Here is a 27,986-nt window from a genome sequence, read left to right on the forward strand (position 1 = left end):
ATACTTAACTTTAACACATTTGTGTTTCAGTCCGATGGTAAGTCTAACATCACTGTTTCCAAGTCCAAAAGCTCTATCAGATGCCAAAAACAAACAACAGTGCTAATATACACTAATTGTGCTGTAACCTTTATCTCTATACTGAAATCTCAGATTGTTAGTTATTCAGCTATTTTGAATCATAAAATGTTTAAGTCTGGGATGCCGTTAGACTGGAGACTGTAATGTACACTATGGCTTTTGAAAATCTTAAATGTGTGACTTGAATCAACAGTGTTCATAAATGGTTGTTGAGTATTCTCATGAAACAAGATAGAGGAAGTAGAGGCTTCGACCCGGAAACAGTATTAAGGTGCAGTAAAATTATCTGTTGTTCTGTGAATGTTCACTGGGGAATTCCAGTCATTTTACTAAGAATCCACACGATCAGCAATTTCGTTTGTGGTCAAAAATGTCACTGTGGGACCAAGTTGGTGTGAGGTACTTAACGAGTTAGAAAAGTGAAAAGGTACAGCATCGTTTTCCGTTTGTTTTTCCTCTGTTCTGGTGGATGGTCCAGACACTTCAATGATTTTCAGGTCTACAGGAGGATTTTTATTCTTGATCAAACTTGTATTTCAGCTTACCGAGATCCCTGCAAAGTACAAAATTTACTGTTAGTAATGTTATTAAAGTGATAGTTGTGAAATTTAAATAATTTCCTCAGCCTTGTGACGTTCCAAACCTGTTTGACTTTCTGTCTGTGGAACCCAAAAGCAGATCTCAGGCATAATGCAACCCCAGTCACCGTTCAATTTCACTGCATGAAACACAAGCAGAAAAAAAATGTGTAAATCATTCATGAAACCATTCTTATGTACACTTGTCTAGTTCAATTCAATACAACACTTTATGTAAAAATGGTTAAGATCCAAAAATGTCCCAGAAAAGATCCTAAAAATAATCAATGAGTTCACAACTCATGTGTTATGGGTTGTGTTGCAAGTCTTCTGAAGCCTAATAGCTTTTTCCTTTTTTTTTTTTTTTTGTCGAAAAAGACTAAACTTGAAGTTATAATTCAGAGTTAAAATGTCTATAGCATTTTTTGTGAATCAAACCTGTGATATTATTTTTCTGAGTAACATGAATGAGATTTGAGATCATGAGAAAAGATTTTCAGAGAATAACTGATTTAAAAAACACAAGTACACAGTCAAACAATACAATTGCACACAGAGAAAGTTCATAGTAATAAAGTACAGCATGTGGTGCAGGTAACTTACTGTAATTCAATGTTGCCACTGAAATGTTCAGATTATTTTAGAAATGTAATGGTTGTTCTGGGGAAACAAAAGAACAAAGCTGATTATTCACAACATAATATTTATTGACCAGTAAATGGCTTTAAAATGGTATTTGAGAGAATGAGGGCACCTGTAACGTTAGTAAGTAAAGTTAACGTTAGGCTAAACAAAAACAGAGCAAACTATAACCTGTTTTTGTTATTCATAACAATCAGAGAATTTTCTAAATTAGTTAGGCAATTTGAAGACACAGTTGTACAAAATATGTTGAATTGAATGACTAAATCAATCTAAGACAATAAGTCAATCATTTCCATTTGTTCATTAGATCAACGTAGTTAGCATCGCGGCTAAAAACAGATACTGTGCAATAAACGAGTGGTAAACACTGTAAAAACGTAGTAATGTATAATAAATTTAGTTTATATATGTGTGTGTTTAAATATATAGTGAGTAGACTCTGTATTTATATTTATTTGGCGAGTTTACAAACCTTGTAATGGAGAGCCGAACAAACGGCGGAAGCTTTGATGAGGAGAGCCGTTACTTTCAAACCGATGACGTCGATCAGCTGAGCTTTGTTGCGCGCGAGCAGCGCGAGGATCACTGAAGCGACGACAGCAGAGGAATAGCAGCAGTTTCATGACTGAATAAAACTTCTCTCCTCCTGCTTCTTCTTCTTCATATAATATTATTATTATTTAGTGTTGTTGTTTAAGGTTTAAATGACTTAATAAAATAGGCCTATACTAAATATATGTAATCTACCCAAGTGAAAAAGACTAGGTTACTGTTAAATGTATTAAAATGCATTAAAGTATATTTGTATTGTAGGTCTACTAAAAACACACTCAAGTAAATTTTTAATACATTTAATAGTACGTCTTTTTCACCTGGGTATGTATACTGAATCAAACTTAAGTAGCCTATAATAATAATAATAATAATAATAATAATAGAATAATATAATTCTGGCCTCACTGAACCATTGGGTTCCTCCAGATGCTGGCTTTAACTTAAGAGATCTTCCAGGAACCACTTAAATGTTAAAAGATCTTCCAATAACCCTTCTATCGCATTCAAGTTCCTCTATTTTCCCCCAAAGCACTTCGAGGTCTCATAGTAATGAAAAGGTGACTCCAGAACCTCTGAAGTAAATACAAAGTGCTTAAAGGATCCCATAAGTTCCAGCAAGAACCTCAAAGATTGTCAATGCTCTTCCAGTAACCCTTCTATAGGAAAAAGAGCTTTGAGGCACCAAAATTACATTTTGAAGTTCCTTGAGTATCCAACAGGATACTTGAGGCTCCTTTAGTTTTTACAGTGTAGGAGAGTCCACACTGCAAGACTGTGCCTCAAAACTTCTGACACGGGCAGAATTTCATCGGAAGTGAAACATGACCGCAAAAGTCATTCATCAGCTGTCTGCGAACATGTCAAACTAGCGATGGATTACTACAGATTTTGGTCAAGGATCAGATGAATCCTTTAGGATTCGCAATATTCATACAAAATCATACATTGTGCACCCGGCTTTAGAAGAAATTTAAGCAAACAATGGATCTGAACCCACCTTCACTTTCCTACCTTTGTAAAAACTATTCATACAAATTATGACTTGATTACATGTCATCTACAATGAACATGTTCTCAATGAAATGTCATTTTGATATTTTTGAGGGATTTAAAATAATAATGAAAACCAAATTTAGGTGGTGTAACTGTCCAGAAATTATATATATATATATATATATATATATATATATATATATATATATATATATATATATATATATAAAAGCTTTAATTAAAAGCTGATATTATTGAAATTAGTAATGCCAGTTTTGGCAATAGTGCTTTGGCAATAGTCGTTTGGCAATAGTGATTCTTTAACAAGATAAGCAGTAAACCAATGTTGTTTTGAAATATTGGTAATATTTAAAAAATAATGTTGTTGGTTTTTTCTGCATTTTTAAGAAACCAAGACAAGAATTTTCAAAGATTTACTCTTTTATCATCTCAGATAGGCCTATCATTATTTAACATTGACCCACATATCAAATCCAAACTCTGACTAAGAAAAAAGGACAACAAATGACCAAATCAGTAAAAAAACATCTCTACAAACCAAACCAAATCATAATTATTTACCTTTTGCAAATCATTAAACATATACAGGTCTTATTAAATGAGTGGGCGGCAGGGGCGTGGCCACTCGGGCAACCGCAACCTGTCAATCATATAATGTGGCGGGAGTAAAAACCGAGTGTCAGTGAGGACGCCTAGGCTTATGATTGCCTTACTTTTCCTATTACTGGCATCATGTGAGTGTTTGGACAAAACCCACAGTGAACGCATAGAGGGAAGCTCACCGAAGTCCAGTGACCGTAAAATATGACTTTGCGAGTTGACAAAATCGTTTTTTACACTTATTGAGTGTGTTATTATTTATGTTCTTCATTCGACGCCAGTCAGTCACCTAACCAAAGAGACACCTGCCGCTGAAGACGTGTAGGCTAAGTTACTCTCCTTTTTGTCTCAACCGTCCATCGACAGTTTATCGTACCATTGTTCTTCTCTTGTGGAGGATTTTGTTTCAAAAAGGAATTATTCAGTAACTTGTTTCAGTAAATTCCAACAGACCTGCTCAGGATGCCTTGGATGAGTGTCTCTCTGCCATGGAGTTGCATTCGGGAAAGCGCGAAGCTCTGTGACTGAACAAACTAGCCGTACTGCGGCACTATCGCCAAATAAACGCTTTGTGACTGTCTGTCCACTTGCTGAGTCGCAGAAATGTTGTAAAAAGCGGTAGTTTTGCTTGGGACTGGGGGACTGAGAGTCGAAGAAGGCGAAGAGACCACAGCAGGTGCACGTGAACGCAGGAATATTATAATGGCTCTCGCGGCGGTTTCTCTCTACCTCCTCGCGCTTGCCTGGGCGAACTTGCGCCCGGTCCACGGGAACAACCGTCACGCCGTGTACTGGAACAGCTCAAACCTCCAGTAAGTGGGTTCATAAGTTTTTTTACGTCGGATGTGGGGATATTTTAGGTCCCGTAAGACAGTTGACACGTAGAGATCGAGGGAGAAAAGAAACGAATCTCACGAATACATGTCCGGGACATATTTACACCAGACAATCACAACTAGATTTTTCCCCTCCTCACAGCTTAGGTGTTTACGTTAAGCACAATTGAGATTTTGTGTAATGTCACTGTGATTTATTTATGGCAATTAACCACATTTTCATCCCAGATTTATATAATAATTTTAGGGTGATGCATAACCCGCACATGTTCTTGACTGGTTTCGTGAGATGTATCTGAGAGTTTTGATTTAGTGGACAACACTCTGGTCACGTGCTGTACATTTCGATTCGTGCGCTCAGGAAGTTGATGAAGTGTCTCCTGATTGAGACATGCTTGCTTCAGCCTCCAGACTGATTTATTTCTTTTAGTATCACAGGACTTGATTGTGTGCTGATAGGTGGTAATTCACATTACCTGACAGCCTAGACTGGATAGCTGAATAATCTGAGAGGAAAATCATTATGGTGCGTTTCTTCACTTTATTTATTTATTTATTTATTTTTAATCTGGCCACAGATATTTTTCTTCTCCCCTGCTGCCCTGTTCCCTTGTCTAGGAGAGCTTCTATACCGTAGCCTTTCTTCAGTTTAATTTCTTTTGCCTGTAATTACAAGAACTGTAGTGGTGATGAATGAGAAGTCTTGTGCCTTTAGTGTTATTATCTTAAGATTGATCACATTTATCTCTCCTCTGATAAAAGGGAGGGCGAGCAGCTCCTCCCTCCCCCCCACCTCTTGTCTATTTGTATTCATCTCATCCACTTATCTCCTGGCTTTATTCTGCTTACCCGCCTTCTTCTCGTCCTCTGTATCACTTCCAGTGGTTTCTTTCTTGCTGTATTTTCATCTTTCATCTTACTATTGATATGCATCACTATATGTGATGGAAATAGTATGGAAATATTTCTCATATTCAAACTGAGGGTCAGAATATGTGGCATGAATGTCAGCGAGCATTGCACTCCAAACATGGTTTTAGCATTACTCAAAAACCTCTAGAGCAAACTATGGGCCCAACAAGCACCAGCTGCAGCAGCAATTAAGTGTGTAAGAGAGTTTGTGTGTGTGTAGAAAAATATGAGAAGAGCCTCATTACTACCCAGGTCCTCATTATCAGCATCTTCAAAGTGCACAGCAGTCACACGTTTCCCTGTGTGTCACATTCTGTTGATACTGTTATCTATTACCTTTAATTATCCTTTGTGTTTGAACGCAAGTTTTGGTTAGATGTCTACAGATGTTTGTTTATCTTTATTCATACAGCTAGATAAAAGTTGGCTGTATAGAATAATTTCATTCATTTTGTTGCATCAGTAGTATTAATTGTTTCAATTATGATATAGGCCTATGCTGTAGAGAATAGTGAAAGGTTTGTGTATGTATGCCAGTTAATGAAGAAAAATAGCTAAATATACTTTGAGATGTTTGTTTCTTTGAGTCTAGGTGCAAGCCTTTCTGAAAAATAGCTATTAATGAGAACTTTTAGGCTAATGTTTCAGCGGTTATTGTTGTGTATTAATGTTTCTAAGACCATGTCCACACTAATACATTTTCGTTTGAAAACGCATCTTTTGCTCTCCGTTTTGGCCTTCCGTCCACACTGAGATGGCGTTTTTATTAATGAAAAACTTTTTTCCAAAGTGGACAAATTTGAAACTGGCGTTGTAGTGTGGACTGTCAAAACAGAGGTATTTAAAAACGATGACGCAAGTTTAGTCATGTGACGCACATTGTACCAATAGATATTCATGTTTATACCGGTATTGTGCCTGTTATGTGCTATTCACTTTCACACTGTTGCTAAAATGTTACTTTGCGCACTCTTCTTATCACAGTCCTGCAAAGATGACCGAAAATGTTCTCACAATTGCTGTCTTGCAGCAAAACATGAGAGCGGTTGCATTTTAGACCAAACAAATGGTGACCAAACAATGGTGAGATGTTTTGCTAAACAAAATTATTCCGTCAGAAGAATTGTGCGATAACTTTATTTATTTTTCTGTCTGTATCATCTCAGTGAGGTTTTACGCATGCGCAGTAACCAGCGTTTCGGTGTGGATGAGAAACTTTTGGAAAACGCCTGACAACGCTAGTGTGGACGGAGAGCGTTTTTAAACGAAAACGCTGTTTTCAAATGTATCCGGATTAATGTAGACGTAGCCTAAGAGTTGTGCATGTGTCAGGGAGTTTGTACCTACATGTCTCTGTTAGTACAGAGTCTATTTCTACTCCCACACTGGGAGAAGATCTGTAAAATAATGCGTAAACTGACCCAGATTGCAGGTATCCGAGGAACTCTCTGAGGCCTTACGGCATGAATACTGATCCCAGATCAGTCCTGAGAGGCTTAAAGCTTCGGGCCACACACTGCTCAGAAGCGCATGCAGGCATGGTACAAACTGGAGCAACAATCTCCCAACCAACCGGCTCCCATGAGCCCCTCAAGGGCATGAGAGAGTGCTTATGGCCCAGTGGGTTGTCACAGTTCTAGGTGAGAACCGCCTTTTGCGCCTAACGCTCGGTCCAGCTGAGGTAGACAAGTTAGCGGAGGAGTCGGTAGAGCACTTTATGTGGGCTTTAGTATCCGGGATCACTCTCACTCCGCATCCTGGCACTCAAATCGCCGAGACAGATAAAAGAGCAGACTGATAAAAGCGCTTTCATAGACGCGGCGAGAAAACCTTGCTCACGGAGTCTGTTTGAAATTTCACTGTAAAGTCAAGTGAATAGAGGTTCATCAATCATGTGAGATGATGTGTCTGGGGAAAATGCCAAATCTGGAAGAAGTCAGAAAGAACGTGACTGCCTGGTGTAATATGAGAGAAATTTGCACGGAGGGCTTCAGATATGTGTAAACAACTGAACGGAACATGGATAGGGTGTTGATTCGGATGGTGAGGATGAGTCAGTAGCACACGGCTGGGCTTTTGATTGCATCTGCACGGCCCCATTAGGAGGCAACGCTCTCAGCTTCTGCTGGCACTGGCACTGCAACCCAAGCTCATTACAGCTGTCCCAGCTAATGGAACACACACTCACACACAAAGTCATTTAGTTGCATTCTGTCCAACACACACGCAAAGTCCCTTGCAAACCAGTACGCATACTAATGTACTTTATGCGGATCAAACTGACTTGTAAGCCGAACGAGAAGTACGTTCATGCACACGAGTGACAGGAAAAATACAACCTAATACACACACACACACTCACTGAAGGGATAATTCACCCCAAAATTAAAATTAGCCCATGATTTACTCACCCTCAAATCATCCTAGGTGTATATGACATTGTTCTTTCAGACGAATACAAATGGAGTTATATTAGGCCTATATCGGCTTTATTATTGCTGTGAATGGTTGTTTCTGTTTTGAAGTCCACATGGCTCCGCATGGCTCCGGGGGGTTAATAAAGGCCTTCTGAAGCGAAGCGATGTGTTTGTGTAAGAAAAATATCCATATTTAAAGCTTTATAAAGTAAAATAACTAGTTTCCGGCCAAATGAACATATGGATTCGACTTAAGCCTAAAGCGCAACTTATGTGAGTCAAGTCAAGTTTATTTATATAGCGCTTTTCACAATACAGATTGTATCAAAGCAGCTTCACAGTATTAAATTAAAATAATACATCAATGTTTGTTTCTAGTGGAAAACGTCCACGTTTGGTAATGCTGATCAATAGTATTGTTGATTTGATTAATTAAATTAAATATCCCCAAATGTCCCCAACTGAGAAAGGCAACAGTGGCAAGGAACCGAAAAACTCCATCTGGTGACCTAATGGAGAAAAGAAAAAAAAAACTTGGGAGAACCCAGGTTCAGTCGGGGGCCAGTTCTCCTCTGAGTAATGCGATGTACTGCTGATATTTACGCTACAAGTTGCGCCTCAGGCGCAAGTCGACTACGTATGGCCGCTTGGCCGGAAGCTAGAGTTTTACTTTGTAACGTTAAATATGAGTATTTTTCTAACACAAACGCATTGCTTCGCTTCAGAAGGCCTTTATTAACCCCCGGCGCTGTGTGGAGCACTTTTATGATGGATAGTTGCACTTGTATGGACTTAAAACAAAAAACATTCACTGCCATTATAAAGCTTAGAAGAGCCAGGACATTTTTTAATACAACTCTGATTGTATTCGTCTGAAAGAAGAATGTCAGATACACCCAGGATGACTTGAGGGTGAGTAAATCATGGGCTAATTTTCATTTTTGGCTTAACTATCCCTTTAAATCATTGCTGCTCCCAGGTTCTCTGCTAATTAGCAACATTTGATGTGGAACATGTGTAGCTGAGCAAGTAACCGTTGGGTACATTTCCTGTGGCGCCGTGGCCTCTTGCACCCAGCACCAGGTTGGTGTCACGGCCCGGTATCAGAGCAGGGCCCATTAATTGGTCAGCCTCTGTCAACATGATGATAACAAATGAGAGCCCTGCTCTCAGACCGCTCTCAGAGCTCTGGGCTAGGCAACGGTGAAGGGCTTATGTAAGGGGAGATTTACCTTAGAAGAAAGACAAAATGAAATGTAATATGTGCTGTGAAAGAACGAACATACAGGCTGCAGCACTACAACCTTTAATAGCTGGGTCAAATTCATTTGAAAACTAGCTTGTAGTGATTTATTCTTGCTTGTGGTGTGTTGCTAAATAATATTTTTTTTCTTTTCTGTAATTGTTTACCCCTGAAGTAGCTGTGAGACTTGATGACTTGATTGTTCCTGCTAAAACCAGCTAAGGCTCTGATTTACAAAGTTTGAGTTTACAAAAGCTAAAGTGAAAATATGTTTTTGAACATTAAATATGAAATTAATCCAGTGGCCCCGAAAAGCATTTGGACACAAATATTAATCAAAATGAATAAATATCAATATACAGTCAGTGACATGTCAAATCAAGTGCCATTTGATAGCACACTTACTTTCTTTTTTTAAAGCAAAATAGTTTACAAGTTTGTTTTAAAATATTAAAACAAAATGAAGACTAAAATATTTTGGATCCTTTACGGTTGTCATTAGATTAATGAAACGTTTATAATTAATGTGATGAATGACACCTGTGGTTACTGTGCTAAAACACCTGTTTGAAGAGATACTTTACATTACATTTATATACTTTACAAAAAACCATCTTGTCATCAGTTGCTTTAAAGTGGCTAGAGAACATATTGCACATTTTGAATGCATTTGTAGATTTTGACTTGTAGAATTACGTAAATTAGTTGATTTGCTTGGAATGCGTCGATTAGTTGCGTTGTTTATGGTCATTCATCCCTAGTAATGGCGTACTATAAAATGCCATAAAATTCATACTATAACTTTTATTTTTTTTTTAAACAGGTAATTTTAATCCATTTTAATCTTACAGTTCTATTTGTCAGGTTTCATGTCTAGTGCACATCTCTCCCCCAGCGTGTGCAAGTGTTGTCTTGCAGATTTATTTTGGGTATAAATGAAATAATACAGTGTCTGTATAATGCCAAACACAAACATCTTTAAAGGTGCATTGCGCAACATTTCATGTTAAAAATACCCGTTTTTCTAACCCATACATGCTTAAACAATTGCCTGATGGGCTGAATGAGCCCTTCTCTGATCACTGCGATTGCCTCTATAATCCTGTACAGTAAAATAAATAAGAGGGATTCGGGTCGGAATTTGAGACTGGGCGTGACGTCATGCGCGTTCAGTTGCAGTGTTGCAGTTTCGCTTGTCGCCAGAGGGGGCATAGTTCTGCAAAAACTCAGAGACTTGCGCAATGCACCTTTAAATATGGGTGTGCCTATCTGCCTAACATATTTAAATATTATTCTCAAGAAAATAACTTGCAATACAGTCACTACATGCAATCTGTTACACTGCACAAGTGAATTAGTATCCTATATGTGGAGTCTTTGTAAATCAGAGCCCAAGTTGGGTGAAAACAATCTAAAGACTCTTTCTGTGACCACTTGTCTTGAATTCTGTAAATGTCCCGACTGTATGTGCATGTGAATCACAGCACTTGCTTCCTCATATGTTTTAAGTTTTAAGGTTTTTACATTTGAAAAAAAAGCATTTGCTATATCAGTGGTTCTGATTTTCAGTCCTATGGACCCACAGCACTGCACATTTTATAGTTCAGTTAGTTCTGTTCATGCAGCTCATTGCAAATAACCTGATGATTTTAATAAGGTGCGTAAATGAGGGAGAAATACAAAATATGCAGTGCTGTGGGTCCCCAGATCTATTGAACACCATTGTGCTAATTCCATTATTATTATTTTTTATTATTCACTTGAAAGTAATTGATTGGTGGACCACAAGAACATACTGAGGTAGTTAACTTGGAAGTGTTAAAATACTGCCATTAACAGGCATTATAGGCAGTGGATGTACAGTATTTGAGCAGTATTTTTTTAAAGCTTAAAATCAAATTTTAGAGGTGACAATGTGATGATGCTACCCTTATGGATTGTTTCTTTTGTATTAGACCAGACTAAATGTTTTCTTCTTTTCAACTAGATGAAACAGGACTAGTGGGTGGGAAAAACCAGTAGGAAAGCCTAGGAAAGTTTTTTTATTTAGTGCACAATCTTCTGTGCTACAGAGCAAATTATCATCTTGACAAATGGTTTCCCTGGGAAATGGAGGCATTGGGTGGAGTGATCAATGACCAGCCGAGCAGGAGGCTTCCTCCTGCAGCTCATTACAGTCACATATACCCCATTAATGAAAAAAAAAAAAAAAAACAGAAAAAAAAACCCAGACAAAACTCACACAGTAAAACAAGGTCACATACAAAGAACAGTTGCTGACAACAACAAAAAATGTCTGTTCTGGTAAGCATGTAGAATAAGCTTGTGTTATTCTAACTATGCCTTTCAGGTTTCTTGAATAATTTAAGATGCCAATTTGGTTTAATGTTTTCCTTCTTTACAATACCCTCAGATACAGGTCAAGAACGGGTTCAGTATAGTTCAGGAAAGAGTACAAAAGTTCCTAAAAGTTTTTAGTAGGGATGGGCGTTTTTCAAAAATATTGTATTTGAATATTTGGGCTCTTAAAAAACGAATATTCGAAAATCCATTTATTTAAATGAATTGCAATCGTTATTTTTTAATCGTGAAGTTTTCACTAAACTTAGGATTTATCATGGATTCACTGCATTTACAGTCAGCAAAGGAACTTGTAGCAAAATTCGAATAGTAATTTTATTTTTTTAATAATTATTACAGATTGAATATTTAGACTATTGGTGCACACGCCTAGTTTTTAGTGATGTTCATTTTTGTAACTGACTGCTTGAGTTCCGGACAGATAAATCCGCTGCAGTGGGATGTTGGGCGATTGAACAAGTTCTCTCTGTGCTATTTTATTTGTTAGTCATTTTTCATCAGATGCACGCTTAGTTTCTTTTACCAGAGCTGTTGCATATTGAAGACACTGTTGAGTTAAAATAGTTCAATTTTTTAAAAGCATGTCTCATGCCCTGCATGCCATCCATTTCATCAGTTGTGCTTCATTAACTATTTAGCTGTTTTCACATCTCTCTCCAAATTTAGTCTTTAGTGCTATGACCGTCTCAGACTGAAAGCCACCATGTAGAGTGTTGATGTACAAACCGCAGGGTGCCACAAAATGCCACCATAATTAATCTAGGGCCTTACAATAAGGACTGCCCAGTGGCCAGCGTGAACGATGCTCAGGACAGTTGACAGAACTGTCACTAGCCCGATCGAGCCAGTGCTGCATCGCCACTAAAGTTTTATCATTTGTAGCAAATTAGCTCATGGGACATGGGAATATTTAATCATAACACATTATAATTTTATTATAGGGCTGGAACGGCGTGTCGTTTCTCCGGTAGTGGGCATAACGTGCAAACGGCAATCTCATTGGCTGGCGCTCATCTAGTACCGTCCCTGTTTTGGTTTCAGCAAATCAGTTCGAGCAAACAGAAATAATAATAAAATCTTATAAATTTGCGCAATTATTACTTTCTTCGTTTAATATTGATGTCACTTCCAAATATGTGCTTATCCATAATGTTTATGTGTAAGGATTTCTTTTGTTGTTGAATACTGTGATTTATGATTTGAATGATGTAACTTTGATTTAACATAATGTAATGTCAAGAAAGGATGCATGTGTATTATGCCCTCGAATGTCTTGGATGTAAAAAATAAAATAAAAAATGTAATGAATTCAAAACCTAGCTCCTCAAGTCAGTCCTCATGCCAAGGGACTTAATTTGTGCAGGTAGATAAAAATCTATTTCAGTCTTTGAGCATTTTTTTTTTTTTGCCCAAGAACAAGAGGAAAGTCAGTTATCGATGGAATGGAACACGGAATAAAACAATATTACTGGAGTAAGGAATTATTCAAAAGATGTTAAAAGAAACTGAGACTGGCAAATTAATTAACACCGAGAAATTAGGAGCAACAGTGAAGATTAGAAAATTAATTGGAAATGTGGGCTATAGAATGTGAAGTTAAGAGGTAGGCCTATTTTTCTCCTGGAAAAGGTTAACTTGAGGATGATTATTGAACCACATGGTTTTAGTTATGTGGATTGATGCATTTAGGCAAGCGAGCATGTGTTGTGCTAGTCTGTCGCCGTTATGCGGTGGCTGCGCTCTCAAGAAAAGAAAAAGACAAGTGGATTTGCCAGCTGATTTCATGCAAGTCTGTCCATCTGGCTTGGCATGATGACAGAGAATCTCTGATTCTGCATATCAAATGTACCTTATTCCAGCATTCAGTGTTCAGTCATTCACTGCCAATGAATTACTACGGACACAGAGGAAGTAGGAAATGCCTATTTTTGAAATTTGTATGTGTACCAGTCACGTTTTCTCTTTGTTTCTCTTGATTCCTACAAATTCCAATCAATCGCAACTCTAATTGATCTTTATTGCTGGAAGCACGATTAACCTGTTTTCCCGTTGCTCCCAACAAGGCTGGATCATTCCTTTAGAAATGACACATCTGTGCCTAACATCCCCCTGGTCCTGTGCCTACTGCATGCATAAAGAGAAAGACTGCCTCTGTCTGCTGTCTGAAGAAGCGTACGCAGAGCGGTTAGGTGGATGTATGTGTCCGACCTGTACCTTCTCTTTATTTTCGGCATGGAGGATGACAGTCCGTAAGGACCTCTGTGAATTCCCTGCCACGGTGTGACTCATGCCTACAGCCTTTGCCGAGTAAAACCAATGGCTTGCTGCATAATTTCTCTGTGTTCCCTTGGGAAAGTCAGATTGAGGAAAGGGAAGGTGGTCGATCCCAGCTGAATGCAGAAAGGACCTCTAGCCTCCAAATAAATATATGACCATTAAATACGAGCCATTGGATGCCTGAAGAGCGGTCGATTTCGGGCCTTGTGCTAATCAATGCGCAAATTCATTTTTTTGCTTGAATGTGACAGTGTGTGAGAAATACCAATTAGAATTGAGAGCAGGAGTGGGAAGAGAGGAGGAATTGATTTGAGAGGAGAGAGTGTAAAGCTTGCCTCTCTCAAACACTCTACCCTGAGATCATCCCCTTCTGACTCCTAAGGAACAAAAAGTGAGAATGCATGAGAGATGGAAAGCAAAAAAAAAAAAAGATAGTCAAATGGAAGTCATTGATGGGGTGGAACATTTGGTCATCATGGGTCAGTTGGAAGTATAAGGTTTTATAAGGGCCTTATTTCCATTTTCCAGGGATTTATTAACCTTAACCTTAAGTATTACAGTAAAAAAAGTGTATAACTTATCCTGCAATTGTGCTATGAACACAGACGATACCTGAAATCATGCTTTTCTTAAGTGATCTGGCAATTTTTGTGTGTTGAAAACTTGCCAAACGTAGACTATAGCAATATCTCACAACCAGCCAGAGCAGCACACTTGTATTTTCTTCAATATTAAAACTAGTTTAGTTTTCCTTTTCATTAGCATCTTTTTCCAGTTGCCATTACGTTTTTTTTTTTGTTTTGTTTTTTGGGAGTAGAGGTTGAAGTTTGACTGAACTTGTGCACCATAAGTGTTGAAAAAAGAAAAAAAAAACTTTAGTGATCATTTTAAAACTGTAATTTTGTAGATCTTAAGATAGTAACACTTAAATGGACTACTTGCATTGGCCTCAGAGCACTTCTAGTGCTTCTGTCAGGTAGTTGTAAAGCTCCATTTGATATAATGATTGTAGCTATCCACTTCATGTTGCTAACACAAAGAAAGCCTTGGGAAGTCTGTTCAGGATAGTATATATAAGCTTATATCGAGCATTTTGTAGTCTGCAATTGCTGTTTTTATGCTTAGGCTCATGGCCCCAATAGCTGTAGGCCTATACCTTCTTATCGTTGTATTATGGTCCTTAGGTGGATTAGAAGTACTTCATTTTATGTGACCAAAACCTAGGCTGTGAGGGATAGAAGTGCATTATGTTGATGTTTCAGGCTTCAAACCATTGAAATTTTCTTTCGTTCTTTCAAGTTTTTAATGTTGTTTACATGTCTGTGGTGTTTTTAATCTGCTTAATAAGACAAACCATGCGCAAATTCATAAGTCAACACATTTGCTGAGTATTTTCTCCTTAAAACTGCTGTTAACCAAAGACAGTCTCAAAAACACTGTTTGAAATCGTTGGTGTTTCTTACATCACAAACTACCTTGTATCCAATGCAACATGCGGGCGGGCTTTAGCATATCATCATTACTATGCTGTAATGCAGGGAGAGAAGCCAGAATATCCCGCTATATTTGATATTTGATATGAAAAATTAGACAGGTAGATTTAACAATATAGCGGGTGAATTATGTATATTATGATGTTATGATGAACTATAGGCTATGCCTTTTTTCAAGTTGTTCAAAGCGTTTCTAAGGATACTGGTTTTTAGAAGGCGAATGCAAACATGGTTTGTGTAACATTAGCAACACATTATTATCTGTTTGATTACGTAGTCAAGCTAAAGGCTGATAATATTAGGCCTAATTACCGTTATCTGTCCAACGTTGGAAAGAGTGATATCTTTGTGCAGCATTTACTACAGTAACTTGAGTAAAAGTTGACTGAGTACATCTCTGAGCTGGTGTGAGTGAGTGGAGGCGTGGCTAATTTGCATAATCATGAATCCTTGTACTAAATTATGCAAGGGTGTAGAGTTACATTCAATGTACAATTAGAACAAAGTCAGTGCATTGTGATATAGTGTCTCAGTCTACATTACACTACATAATACACTACATAATTGCATAATATACTAGTCAAAATTGCTGGTATTGGGTAAAGGGACACTCTCATTCTAGAGAGCAAAAGCTTACTCAAAGCTAACAGACATGAACTAAAAGCCAAACACTTTTTTTTCTCTCTCTTTCAAATTTCCAGTCTTGGAATAGACATGTTGTTCACTCAAAGTCTTGTTTTCGTTTGCATCCAAATGAAACTTGCACTGTTTTTCAGGGTTGTTTTGAGCCATGTCTTTGCTTCACTCCAGGTGTGTCATGTGAAAGAGAAAAACATGTTCCAGTGTTTGTTGTATGAAAGGTACGTGTGTGACATCACTCCCTTGAGTCCCTCTGATTGCCTCCCTGGAGAGTCACTGTCAGCACTGTTACCTAATCATCACACTTGTCACAAAGTCAGGTATTCTGTATGCACTTGCCATGATGACCACAAAATAACAAAAGAGCCATAAGTATCTTGTATTTTTTTTAGTAGGGATGCCACAATTCTCAATATAATATTGAACCATTCGGTACGACATCAACAGTTCAATATGCGCTTGCAAAACGCCTCCCCGCAAATAAATATCCAATCACTATGCACTAAAGTTAGGGGGTGCTTAACCATGCTTGCAATGCTGGTTTCTCACTTTAACATGGCAAGTAGGGCTGTCACTTTAAGTTCGAAAAACGATTGAATCGATCGGACCAACCAACACAAGTGTCGAATACGAAAATAGGGAATCGATTGTAACGGCCTTCTCGGAGCGCGTCCAGCTCGTCACGATACGCTCGCAGCGAACGCGCATCACACAGCAACTGCAGGCTCTGACAAACACACATACTGTAACAGCAAATTATACTTCTGCATAATGTGTCTCTTTTTACTACAAAAATGTGGGCTACAATCGGGCTACAAAATTTGTTTGACATTTCTAATCGTAAACACAGCCATGTTGAAGCCTGCAGTAATGTTTTTCATTGATGTAATGGCAGTCCACTCTGCTTATTGTTTTTCGAGAATGTTGCACTCCTGTTTGTCATTGTGCACGAAACTTCACGCCACTAAATCATCAGAAATATTGCTGACTTGTGCGTCTCAGGCGCCCTCTTTACATTCGTCCTAATGCCTGTTAGTTGTCCGTGGATTTGCCTATATTTGACATTTAAAATGGAAACGTCTTTAGACATGGAAAATCGATTTTACAATCAATTCAATCAACACTTATGTCTCAAAAATCTAACAGGATTTTTTCACAAAAGTGACAGGCCTAATGGCAAGCGGTGAAGGGAGGCTGCAGTACGAGGAAGCACCACCTTCTTTCAAATGTGTGGGGACATTTTGGTTTTGCCGTTGAGTATAATGCAGAGGAAGAAAAAACGAACAAAAAATGATTGTGTGTAAGCATTGTTTTACATGTGTCGTCTACTCAAATGGAAACGCTTTCAACATGACCGCACATCTGCGGCGCCATCACGCAGTGATATCACTGTCTGAAAGCAGGATAGCAGAGCAGGTATTACACTCATCCAAAAAGCAACAGTCCCTCGCTGATTACTTCCAGCATACATACCCAACTGGTTCTGAGAGACATAAGAAATAACAAAGGCAGTGGGGGTGTTCATTGCCAAAGATTTGCAGCCGTTTTTGGTGATTGGAGATGTGGGCTTTCGTCACCTTATAAAAGCGCTCGATCTGCATTTTAAAGATCTACCGTCTTGTAAATTTTTACAGCGCTGAGGTAATTCATGGCCTCTATGAAATGAAACACAATAGTATCGTAGATGAATTTGCTAAACCACAGAGCCTTGCTCTCACTATAGATAGTTGGTCATCGTGGGCAGCAGCGAGTTGCCTCACTGTGACTGTTCACTAAATGTCGATTGGGAAATTAAGAGATGTGTTCCCCATTTTGTATATGAGCTATTAACAGCTGTGATATTATACAATACACTAGGGATGTGTACAAGTGGATTTGTTTGCTTATAAGTAAAATAAAGAAAGAGTATTGCAAAAAGATAGTATTTTTTTTCTCCTTAAAGGGAAAGTTGAGTTAGATATCTGAGAACTTTCTGTTCCTCCATAGATAGCCTATACAAGTGAAACTTTGAAACGTGCTGTATAACCAATGAGGTTCATTCTTGTGTGCTACGCCACTGTTCTCTTTATGAACTTTTTGAAGTGTTTATAGGCTGTCTATGGTGGGACAGAAAGCTCTCAGATTTGGAATGTATCTTCATTTGTGTTCCGAAGATGAATGAAAGACTTATGGGTTTGGAACAACATGAAGGCGAGTAATTAATGACAAAATTTTCATTTTTGGGTGAACTAACCTTTTAACCTCTTACTGTTCCTGTCGCCTAAGCATATAATAACAAAAAAACACTCCGATGTGCCAAGCCATCAGAACCAAACCAAACTGAAAACAGTGGTTCAAAAATTGAGGTACGTATTGGACCGTAGGCTAACTGTATTGTTGCATCCCTATTCCTTAGTCATCTGACAACTGTAAAGGCACTGCATTCCACTATACTTACAACACAGTGCAGTGGAATGCTTGAAAAAGTCTGACAAGAATGTGCCATAGGACATTAATGGTGGAAGAATATCTACGAAATGTCTCTCTAGAACAAGACGAGCGAGAGTGCACGTGAGTGCACATTTGACATCAATCGCCATCACAAGCTATTAGTATTCCATCAGCTCCAAGGTTATGGAGTGTTCACTTAACCGAAGCTCCAAATCCTGTAGAGTTGGGTTTCCCACTTCTGACAGGTAAAGCCAATTCCAGACTCAATGATTTGAATGCAAATTCTGTAGTGGAGAGCCACCACAACTTCAAGTCCCATTGTATTATTGTACAGTATGTCTCTGACACTGAAGAGGTACCTATTATTTTCACTGGCTAGATAAATTGCTTTTGTTCTCAAGATGCAAATGTTCACACATTGCAATGTGAAGGTAGTCACCAATCCATGGAGTCTAATCGGTTAGGTTTACTTAAGGAAAACACAGAGAATATATATTAAAATATTTATTATATTGTGCATATTAATTATTTTATTCTGTGTTAGTGTAATCATAGAAGTAGCAGAATCTCTGTTTTCACAATGTACAGTATGTATATGTCTTTTTGTTAGGGATGCACAATATATCAGTAAACGCATCTCAGATTTCTGATTCATTTTTGTTTAATGCATTGGATATTTAATTGTACAATGTTAATCTTTAAATATTTAACTATTATTAAATAATTACTATAATCTTTAATCAGAAGATGAATGTCTAGGTTTCATATTCAAACTGTACATTATTATAATTTTGATGCCTAAATTCACTTGTAGCAATTAAAAATTATTTTATTTTATTTTTTAGTTTTATGTTTAATTTATTTAGGCAAAAGTATATAAATACTGGCCCTTATATGAAAATAATTATTGGCATATTGGTATTAGTCAGAATTTTAATATTTTGTGTATCCCTAATATTTATTCTCTGATTACTCTGTATTCAGCACAAACTCTGCTACAAAAATATGTAAGCAGCATGTATGTTAAAGTTTGTAGTTTTGAGATAATGACGTTTATGCGTGGTTTGTAAAAAAACAAAACAAAAACTAAAGTGTCATTAAGATAAGGTCATGAAACCCATACTGATTATTTCTTCACTAGACTTTTGAAAATTGTATCACGTAGTCTAGAATATTTGCTTCAAAACTATGTGAAAATCATCCTGTGTACTCATTCAAATAAAACAATATTTTGATTTAAAATTTGTAAGACATTTTTTGTGTAAGAAAGCTGTATGGAGGCGTGAATCATCATGAATATTGATGTGTTTCACACTTGAGAAAGACAAAGACTGTATGATGGCCCTCCATAATGGATTACTCCATAATGGCCCTGTCAGGTGGGGCTGTGAGAGAACTATAAACAAAGAATGAGTAGAGATTTTAAAAAGAATGGCTTTTTGATTGTTTGGATTTATCTACAACACAACATAATCCAAAGATACACAACAAAGGACAAAAAAGCACATTATTTAACACACTGATCTAAAGAAAGAGACTTGAACAGTCACATAACTTTGTGCCATTCCTGAAACATAGTAAATACCCGTCATTTCCAAGGTGTTTGATTTTTGCATTTTACCATGGTCATGTACAGAGACTCATGTGAATGTTGAAGTCAGCAGGACTCTTCAGTGGTATCTGTATAAAAAAATTATAATAATAATTACAAAACAACTGTGAACATGCTGATATCAAGAGAAACTATAGGGCTGCACAATTTTGGGAATACATTTTAGATGTTTCTGGTTAAAACTGTTATTTGCAAATTACTTACTTACAATAGCCTATATTAGTATAGCCTATAGTTTCCATTCGGTATGACGCTAATGTTTGGCGCATTTTGCTTTTTAAACGTACAGTGCGAGTGACTCAGACTGTTTCTGTCTATATATTTTAGTCTGGCACCAGTTTAACTAGTAGCTACAATGTAAAGTTTATGCAACAATAACATGCTTACTATTATGAGTGTCTTACCTTAAAAATCTTTCTCATAATCAAATCGTGTTCTTCTAATTCTTCTGAGGTAAATCCAAGGTAAATGGCAGCAAAAAAACACAGTCTTCCAAACTCGATGAAAAGCAGAGGAATACTGGAGTCTCTGATTCTTTGTTTTGAGGTGATGGGGTGTTTACAGGCCTACGTTCCTCCACATGGACCATTTGCATGTCAATCGCTTGTGCGTGCATGGGTTTGGTCACATTAGAGCTAATGAGGACGCGTTTGAGAAACTACATGTCGTTGTTTTCATAAGGATTACTTAAACAGAGAATATTTGTTTTTGATATGATTTAGGAGGCGGGGATAATTTGCATATTCAAAGAACCGCGTATACTAAATGAAGCAAGGGTGTAGAGTTACATTCAAGCTATTTTAAGACAAGACGTTTTTTTTCAAGGAAAAAACTTTTAAATATGTCATTTTGGTGATCAAAGATGAGTTATAAGGGATACAGTTATTGACTACAGGAAGACTTTAAGAGAGCACAGTGTGGAATAGTGAAAATTGAAGTCTTTAGGAAATTTGACAGGCAAATTTAGAATAATATACTCGTATATTATAATAATATACTAGATTTTTTACATCAACAGCAAAATCATTTCAAATATATTAATCAGGACTATGTGAGGTGTCAACTTTTAGGGCATATCTGTAATTTAGGATTTTCATTTGCTCTAATCTCTTTTTGCATTGTCAGAGCATGACTTTAACGACTGTACCGCTGGGTGTCATGTCTGAGATTTTCTTTCTCCTGAAGTCTAAAACGTTTGAGTTTAATAAAGAGACAACCACCTCTGACTCTCCTTTGAGCTGAGTTAAAATAAGGCACTTCAGACAATTCATCAAGAAAAGGCTATTTTGAATCTTGACGTAATAATTAGTTATTCTGTTATAATTGAGAATTTGCCTATTGATGCAGTAATTATAAGATCTCAGACCCTTTGGCTGCCATCAGCACAGTAATGAGAACATCAGAGGGAAATTGAAATCTCTCTCCAGTGTTTTGCACATTTACTCATGCAAAAATGTAATTCGACCTCCCTTCAGTGGCAGTCGGGGGCGACCAGAAGTTAAATGCGACTACTTCAAACGTCCAGGAAAGTTCAAATCAGTGGAAACTTCCAAGCGAAGCGAATCCATTTCATTACAGCACGAGGCACGATGTAGTTCGACGCCAGGCGCTTAGATTAAATGGTGTGGACGGGATGTCATTGCATAGGAAATTACATACAATGTTACTACTGAAGGGCAACAGAGTAGGAAGTCTCAAAGACAAGTTGGTGGAACTAATGTCTACTTCATTTCTAGGTTTAAGGAGCCTTCATCAGAGCTCACTCCATCGCTCTGATCAACCTACATTTGTTCGGTGATTGAAAAACAAGACTGCAATTATCCTCAATGTGTCATCCTTGAGCGAGCGAAATGGGAAACGAAACCTTCATCTCCATTGATTAAGCCCAGGCTGCCTTGAGTCTCTCAGTGTCGCCCCATTTCACAGCTAAACTTGGACTAGAAAGCACAAGCGGAGATCGATACAAATCCAACTCCCCCCAAAACCCCCCCGCCATCCCCTACATCGACAAGGGCAGCACAGCATGGTTGCGGCTGAGGCTCCCTCCACATTTCAGCCTCATCATTTACTCTTGTCTCGTGTAGGCCTGCATCACAAATCCATTTGGCTGCCTTGATGTGTAAATTTCTTTATGGTTAATACATGAGCTTAGGCATCATCTGTCTACTCTTTACAAACATCCACAAGGTTTAATCTCTGCTCTTTCCATTGATGGGCCTTCGACTTGTCTCTCCATACGTGTGTGACCAATCATTTAACTTATATGCCGCGCATGCAATGCATCTCAATTGTGGATGTTTAAAAAAAAAAAGGTCATTTGTGCATAATAGAGCATCGTCCATGGGTTCATCCCAATTTTTTTTCCTGGGGGGGAGCAAAACCTGTTTGTGTTTACAATGTGCAGAGCAATTTGGTTGGGAATAATACTGTGCGCTTGAGTAAATTTGTGAACATTGCGAGTGAGTCTGCCTAATGATGATACTGCGGAAGACTGCGGCGTGTGTGTGTGTGTGTGTTAACTAGGAAACTCTCTGAGAGTCCAGATCTCAGATCCTAACCACACTGTGTGTGGGTGTTTTGAATATCAATGTCCTGCTGTGCTCTCTTCTCGTCCGCCCCTTAAAGCAGGCGAGAGGGAACGTGTGCTTGTCCATTGGTGTTTGTGTATTCTCACACATAGGTGGCATATGCAGTTTCATTGTTTATTAAGCATACATGGGTTTTATTGTTTATTTTATTGCTTATTGTGTATTTTGGAAGCACATAGAGACGCAGACCATGTAGGTACCTCAGGCAGGATGTGTGTTGGTGTGCGAGTAGGTGGATGCATCACCGAGTCGAGTGTGTACAGTAGCCTGTGTGGGCGAGTTAGTTTGTACGCAGTGTCAGGGAGTCATTTAGCTCTTGGTCTTTGTAGTCGTCCACGGCCCACAGATAAATATGTGTGAGTGTTTCCAGTTAAAATACACACTTGATACTGGATACCTAATGAGCAAATCTGTGTGGGTATGAGAGACAGGAAGAATAGAATAGTCTTGCTCAAGCTCTGCGTCAATGGAAAATCCCAGAGGAAAGGGCATTGATGTGGGAGGTGTGTGTTTAATGATTGTTTGTGTGTTGAAGAATTGGCTTTTATGACCATTATAAAAGCTATGCTCTGAATGAAATATTGCAACCACATTGCATGATTAATTTAGCTAATTAATTTAGTTGATTAATACAAATATTTTGCTTTTTAACTTTGCTTGTCGAATTTGCGGTTACTGCTACCAGTTTATTTGTCAGACTGGAAATGGAGGGGCAAGTTAAGTACATTGCATTCTGGGATCCCAGACTGCTTCCTCAGGTTGTACACTGTGAGTTTTGGCAAAAACAGCCATGGCTCTTCTGTAAGGGCAGGTGGGGAGGTGTCCCACCAAAATATTCATCCAAAACATAGACCTATATAAATCTATTAAACTGAACTGCACCATGGTATTATGGCAGAGATGTGGTATATTCATATCAAATTTTATTATATTATTAATGTAGAGATGTATTAAAGGAGTAATTTGTTATTAAGCTATTGTATTTGTGCATTTGTATTAAAAATGTATTTAGGCTACTTTTAAAGGGTCATGAAACCCTAAACCAAATTTTCTGAGATTTTAACAGAGGTATGTGTGTTGAACACCATTGAAGACAATGTTAGCTTCTGTTAGATTTAATAGTTGGGGGAAAATGGTTAAATTTGAGTTTTTCCGATATTTTCATCTTCCGGGTTTAAAAACTTCATTGCGTCCATGTCACAGGCTGTGACGTGGCTGAGCACTATAGTACTTTGACTCATCGGTGTCTCATAATTATTCATGTGACTGAGTTTTCTTATCCAATGAGAAGACGTTTGTTTCCGTGGTGCAAAAGTTTCAGTGCATCTTTCCCCGCAATGCTGCCAGGGCTAGATTCTGGCTGCGGGCGGTTGGTTGGCCATCAACCACGGACACATCAATTTTAAACTGTGTGTGTAGCAACCATTCAACTGGAGAATGGTGGACTTCGGCCTTGTACACCAATGCAGGTTGCGTCTTGCGAGTGATGCGGTCCCGAGGACTTTTCTATCGCTTCAGAGGTATGTGTGTCTAAAATGTAACCCTGACCATTTTACTTGCCACTCAAATCACTCGTTATTAAAATTTAGATATTTCGATAATACCTCAATTGTATGGAACATATGCTTAATTTGTGCAAATTTATATGTCACTGTCCATCTTTATTATGTGGGTTTAGGGGGCGCGTAGATCAAGGCTATGTCCTTTTTTTTTTTTTTTTTTTTTTTTTTTGCGGAAAATGTATTTTCAAATATATGCATTTATAGTGTGTATGTAAACAAATATATATTTTATAATGACATAATTATGCATATACATGTACATTTATATGTTTTAAATACAATTATGATTACTGTAGGCTAATATATGTAGCAGGACATTCAGTTCCTTTTGAAAGGACAAAAATAAGGTGTCAGTGTATTTCATTAGACTAACTTTGCCAGCTATAAAAAAAATCTAGCATTTCCTCACGTTTTACCACTGATTTTTAGTGACAGTCGATATGCATGGGCCACTGGCGATGACAGTTCCCCCCCCTCCCCTCTCCCCTGCCGTGCTATACCACACCCACTTCCCTCCCTTCTTGTCACAGCCATCCACGCCCATTTAAGTTGCATTTTTCAAAAAGATTGTGAGCTAGACTTGAGCTGAAAGAGGGGGGTTTCATGACCCTTTAATAACAAATACCATAGAAACCATATAGCTACATTTTTACTTTGGTAGTGAGGTGCTATGGGGTCGGCAACCTTTTTGTCATAAAGTGCCATTTTTAAGTTTCCGAGTTCATCACTGTGCCACAACACACATATATCCTATATATATATATATATATATATATATATATATATATATATATATATATATACACACACACACTCATATAAATACACAAACATTTTACATTTTCATAATGGCTTACACAGAAATAGTACAGAAATTTAAATATTTCTCTTGAAATTTGTTTTAGATTTAGATAGACAATTTAATAGTATTTATAACTCCTAGATGCACCGATTACAATTTTCTAGGCCGATTCCGATTTTTCATTGAGTTTGACTGACCTGCCGATACCGATTTTTAGCCGATTCCGATTTCTTTTTTTCTAACCACTTTACAACACACAGAAATATGTATATGTATATATATATATATATATATATATATATATATATATATATTATAAAATATCATATCCTTTTACCCAAACTGAATAATAAAAACAAGTTTAAATGGGTAGATTTTATATAAATATTTTTGAGTCTTCATTTTCTTTTCTGACATAATCCAGTTCTTGTTAAAACACACTAGACATGCACATTCTGTGCATTTTAGGCACTTTTGTTTGAAATCATATTTATTTTGTCAATCAAATGTGTGCTTTCACTTTGAGCGTGTGCAGCGCAGACAAAATAGACTCGGCGGCGAAACCCTCGCTTCACCGCTGCTCACGCGACGCTCCTGTTGGGCGCTCACGCGCTGCTCCTGCTCCCGGTGTGAATGCGCTCATTGATTAACATGCACGCCGACAAAAATATGCTTGAAACGGCCGTAATTCACGAGGTTTCCTACATGTGCGTTCCGTGTGCACATGTGATGCTGGTGTTGCGCGATGTTAATCATGGGGAGCCCGAGACCGAGTGCAATTTGTCCGGCATAAAATCGGCATACAGTATGTCAGACTGACCGGCCGGTCGCCGGTTATGGCCGATCACGTGAAAATCGGCTGATTTCGGCCACCAGCGGATCAATCGGTGAATCTCTAACTTAATAAAATAAACTTTTTTTACTATGAGGAATTATTACATCAAAATGTAGATCTGTGTGCAGGTAGAATACTTTATCTGAATGAAACACTTCTCTCGCATTTGCTTGCGTGCCAGCGGTTAACCCTCCGCGTGTCAGTGTTGGCACGCGTGCCTTAGGTTGCTGACGTCTGTGCTATATGCATGTGTGGTTTAACAGTCAGAATAGTAAAATTTTACCCTATAAGGCTAATTTATTACAGATAAATTACAGATGTACCTGTTTTTGTTAATGAACAAACATTTACATATTCTACCCAACTCAAGCTACTGTCAAATGTTCATTTCTAAGAGACGGAACACATAATAATATTAATATTGCAGCCTGCACTGCAAACTGCCGAAGACGCACGTCATCAAAGTCACAAACACAATCTATCGCCCGTTAGAACATACATAAACTAAGAAAAAAAAGTTTTATCATTATAAATGTTTTGAATATTCCACTTCTGTTTGTCACTGCTGACTGCTGTACATCTTTCTGTAAGCAAATATCATTTTTAGTGATGGCCATTCAAAAGCAGCTGCTTTTTTCAGAATTTTTCAATCAATATTGTGAATTTAAATTTTAGATGAATGGGAATGCTAACAGCTGGACCTCTCCAGGTATTATAGACCTCCTTCTACACCCTAGTATGCAATGCAGTGTGCTCAGGTTGCATACGGAACATTTTGGAGAATTTATTAATTCATCTGGGTATTCTATAGCCTACATACAGATAATCTGCATACCATGCACTGTATGCATATTGCATAGAACCTGCTTTCAAAAATAGTAGGCATCATGCCATTCCAAACCCAGTGCGTTTAAATGTATTTTAAAAATGCAGGGGTGCAAGGTTAAGATGCATAGATTTGCTTTTACAGCAACTTAGATATTCAAACCAACTTCCTGAGAGAGGGTGAGTGAGAGAGACAGAATAACAAATAAATGAAAGGAGAAGAGACCGAAAATGAGAGATAGAATACAAAAGGGAGCTATAAACACATTTTTTAAAATAATGAGAGGCAGGAGGTGGTTGAATTTCCGATAAGAGAGGAGATACAAAGATTGATGGAGAGACAGAAAGAGCGGGGAGGGAAAGAGACAACGCAGGCAGTGAGAATATTAATGTTGTGTCAGACAGTTGAGATTCTTTATAGACCACGAGCATTTCTTCCTCAAGACATCCACAACACACACACACACACACACATACACACACTGAGAGGTGCTCAGACAACAAGGGCCACCTATCCTCATGCATTCAGAGACAGACCTGCCAGATTCACATTTTAGAATAAATCAAGCACACACACACACACACACACACACACACACTTAACAATACAGCATACTCAGCCTAATGCACAATTATGGAATATTTTAGTTGCATCACTACCACAGTCTTCAATCTGAATTCATCAGCATCTAAAACTGCCCTTCACTGATTGTGAATCATTGTAATCAAGCCTTGATGGTTGTCTATAGCCTGTTACACTCCCATCAACCAAACCTGCTCAAATACAATTCTGTTATGACATACGCACACATCCATTCTTACAAGTGCTTTCCAAGTTAACGCTATGTCAGGATTGTGAAATCTCTGACAAGACCTGTCACAGGGCACATTCAGCTTACAGACAGAATAAAGAAGACAAGCAGGAGAAAAAGGAGGCAAGGGAGAGAGAAAGAGGAGGGTAAGAAAAAAGAGATTTTTAGATCTTCATGATTGTAAAAAAAAAAGAGAGAGAATATGTCCTGTTGTTCATATGTAACTGTGAATGGACAATGACAGCTAAGGTTATATCCATACAGGACAGAAGGAATAAAGCAAATATAGAATAATGGAACATGTGCGTGATGTGGATATCACATCATGGGAAATACAAAACTACAAACAAACAAAAACAAACAAAAAAAAACAGTTGGAAAGGATACTGAACAATAAAACATCAATATTACCACAAACTATGAATCTGTAGGCCTGCACAGCTTGTATGTATTCCTGTAAAATTCAGGAGAAAGTTGTGTTTAAGTGTTACTAAATTGCATTGTGCCATCTCATCAATTATAATATATGTTGGGACATAATTATACCTTCACAAAAAGCTCAATTCAGTAATTATTTATAACTATAACTAATAAATTGCCTCTGATAAACATTATGAAGTCTTATATATTTGCTGCTTGCTGCAATGTTAGTTTCTCATTCATGCCAATTTTAGGCAACACCATAGCGATAAAAGAGCTACAAGATTGAATTCAAAGGCATCAAAACTTAAGACAGCTAAAGAAAAACACTGAACATCCACAACATATTTTTTTGATGAACATTTCTCACAAAGTGATGTAATTGCTTTTCTGTTTTCCCCCCGCTCTCAGGCAGAAGAACAATGGGAATTTACAGAGAATGCACCATC

General features: G+C 37.8%; 1 protein-coding gene across 1 annotated transcript in view; it reads left to right on the forward strand.

Annotated features, from left to right (window-relative positions):
- Nucleotides 1-4,175: 4,175 nt before the first annotated feature.
- Nucleotides 4,176-27,986, forward strand: part of efna3a (ephrin-A3a) — a gene marked incomplete at both ends in the record, with an annotated part of 103,152 nt that continues 79,341 nt past the window's right edge. The window contains one exon of the mRNA XM_081376190.1: nucleotides 4,176-4,285. Within this exon, the coding sequence (XP_081232316.1) occupies nucleotides 4,176-4,285 (110 nt within the window). The remainder of the gene's footprint in view (nucleotides 4,286-27,986) is intronic.

This window comes from Scardinius erythrophthalmus (genome assembly GCF_964197995.2).
Source record: "Scardinius erythrophthalmus genome assembly, chromosome: 10".
Taxonomy (NCBI): domain Eukaryota; kingdom Metazoa; phylum Chordata; class Actinopteri; order Cypriniformes; family Leuciscidae; genus Scardinius; species Scardinius erythrophthalmus.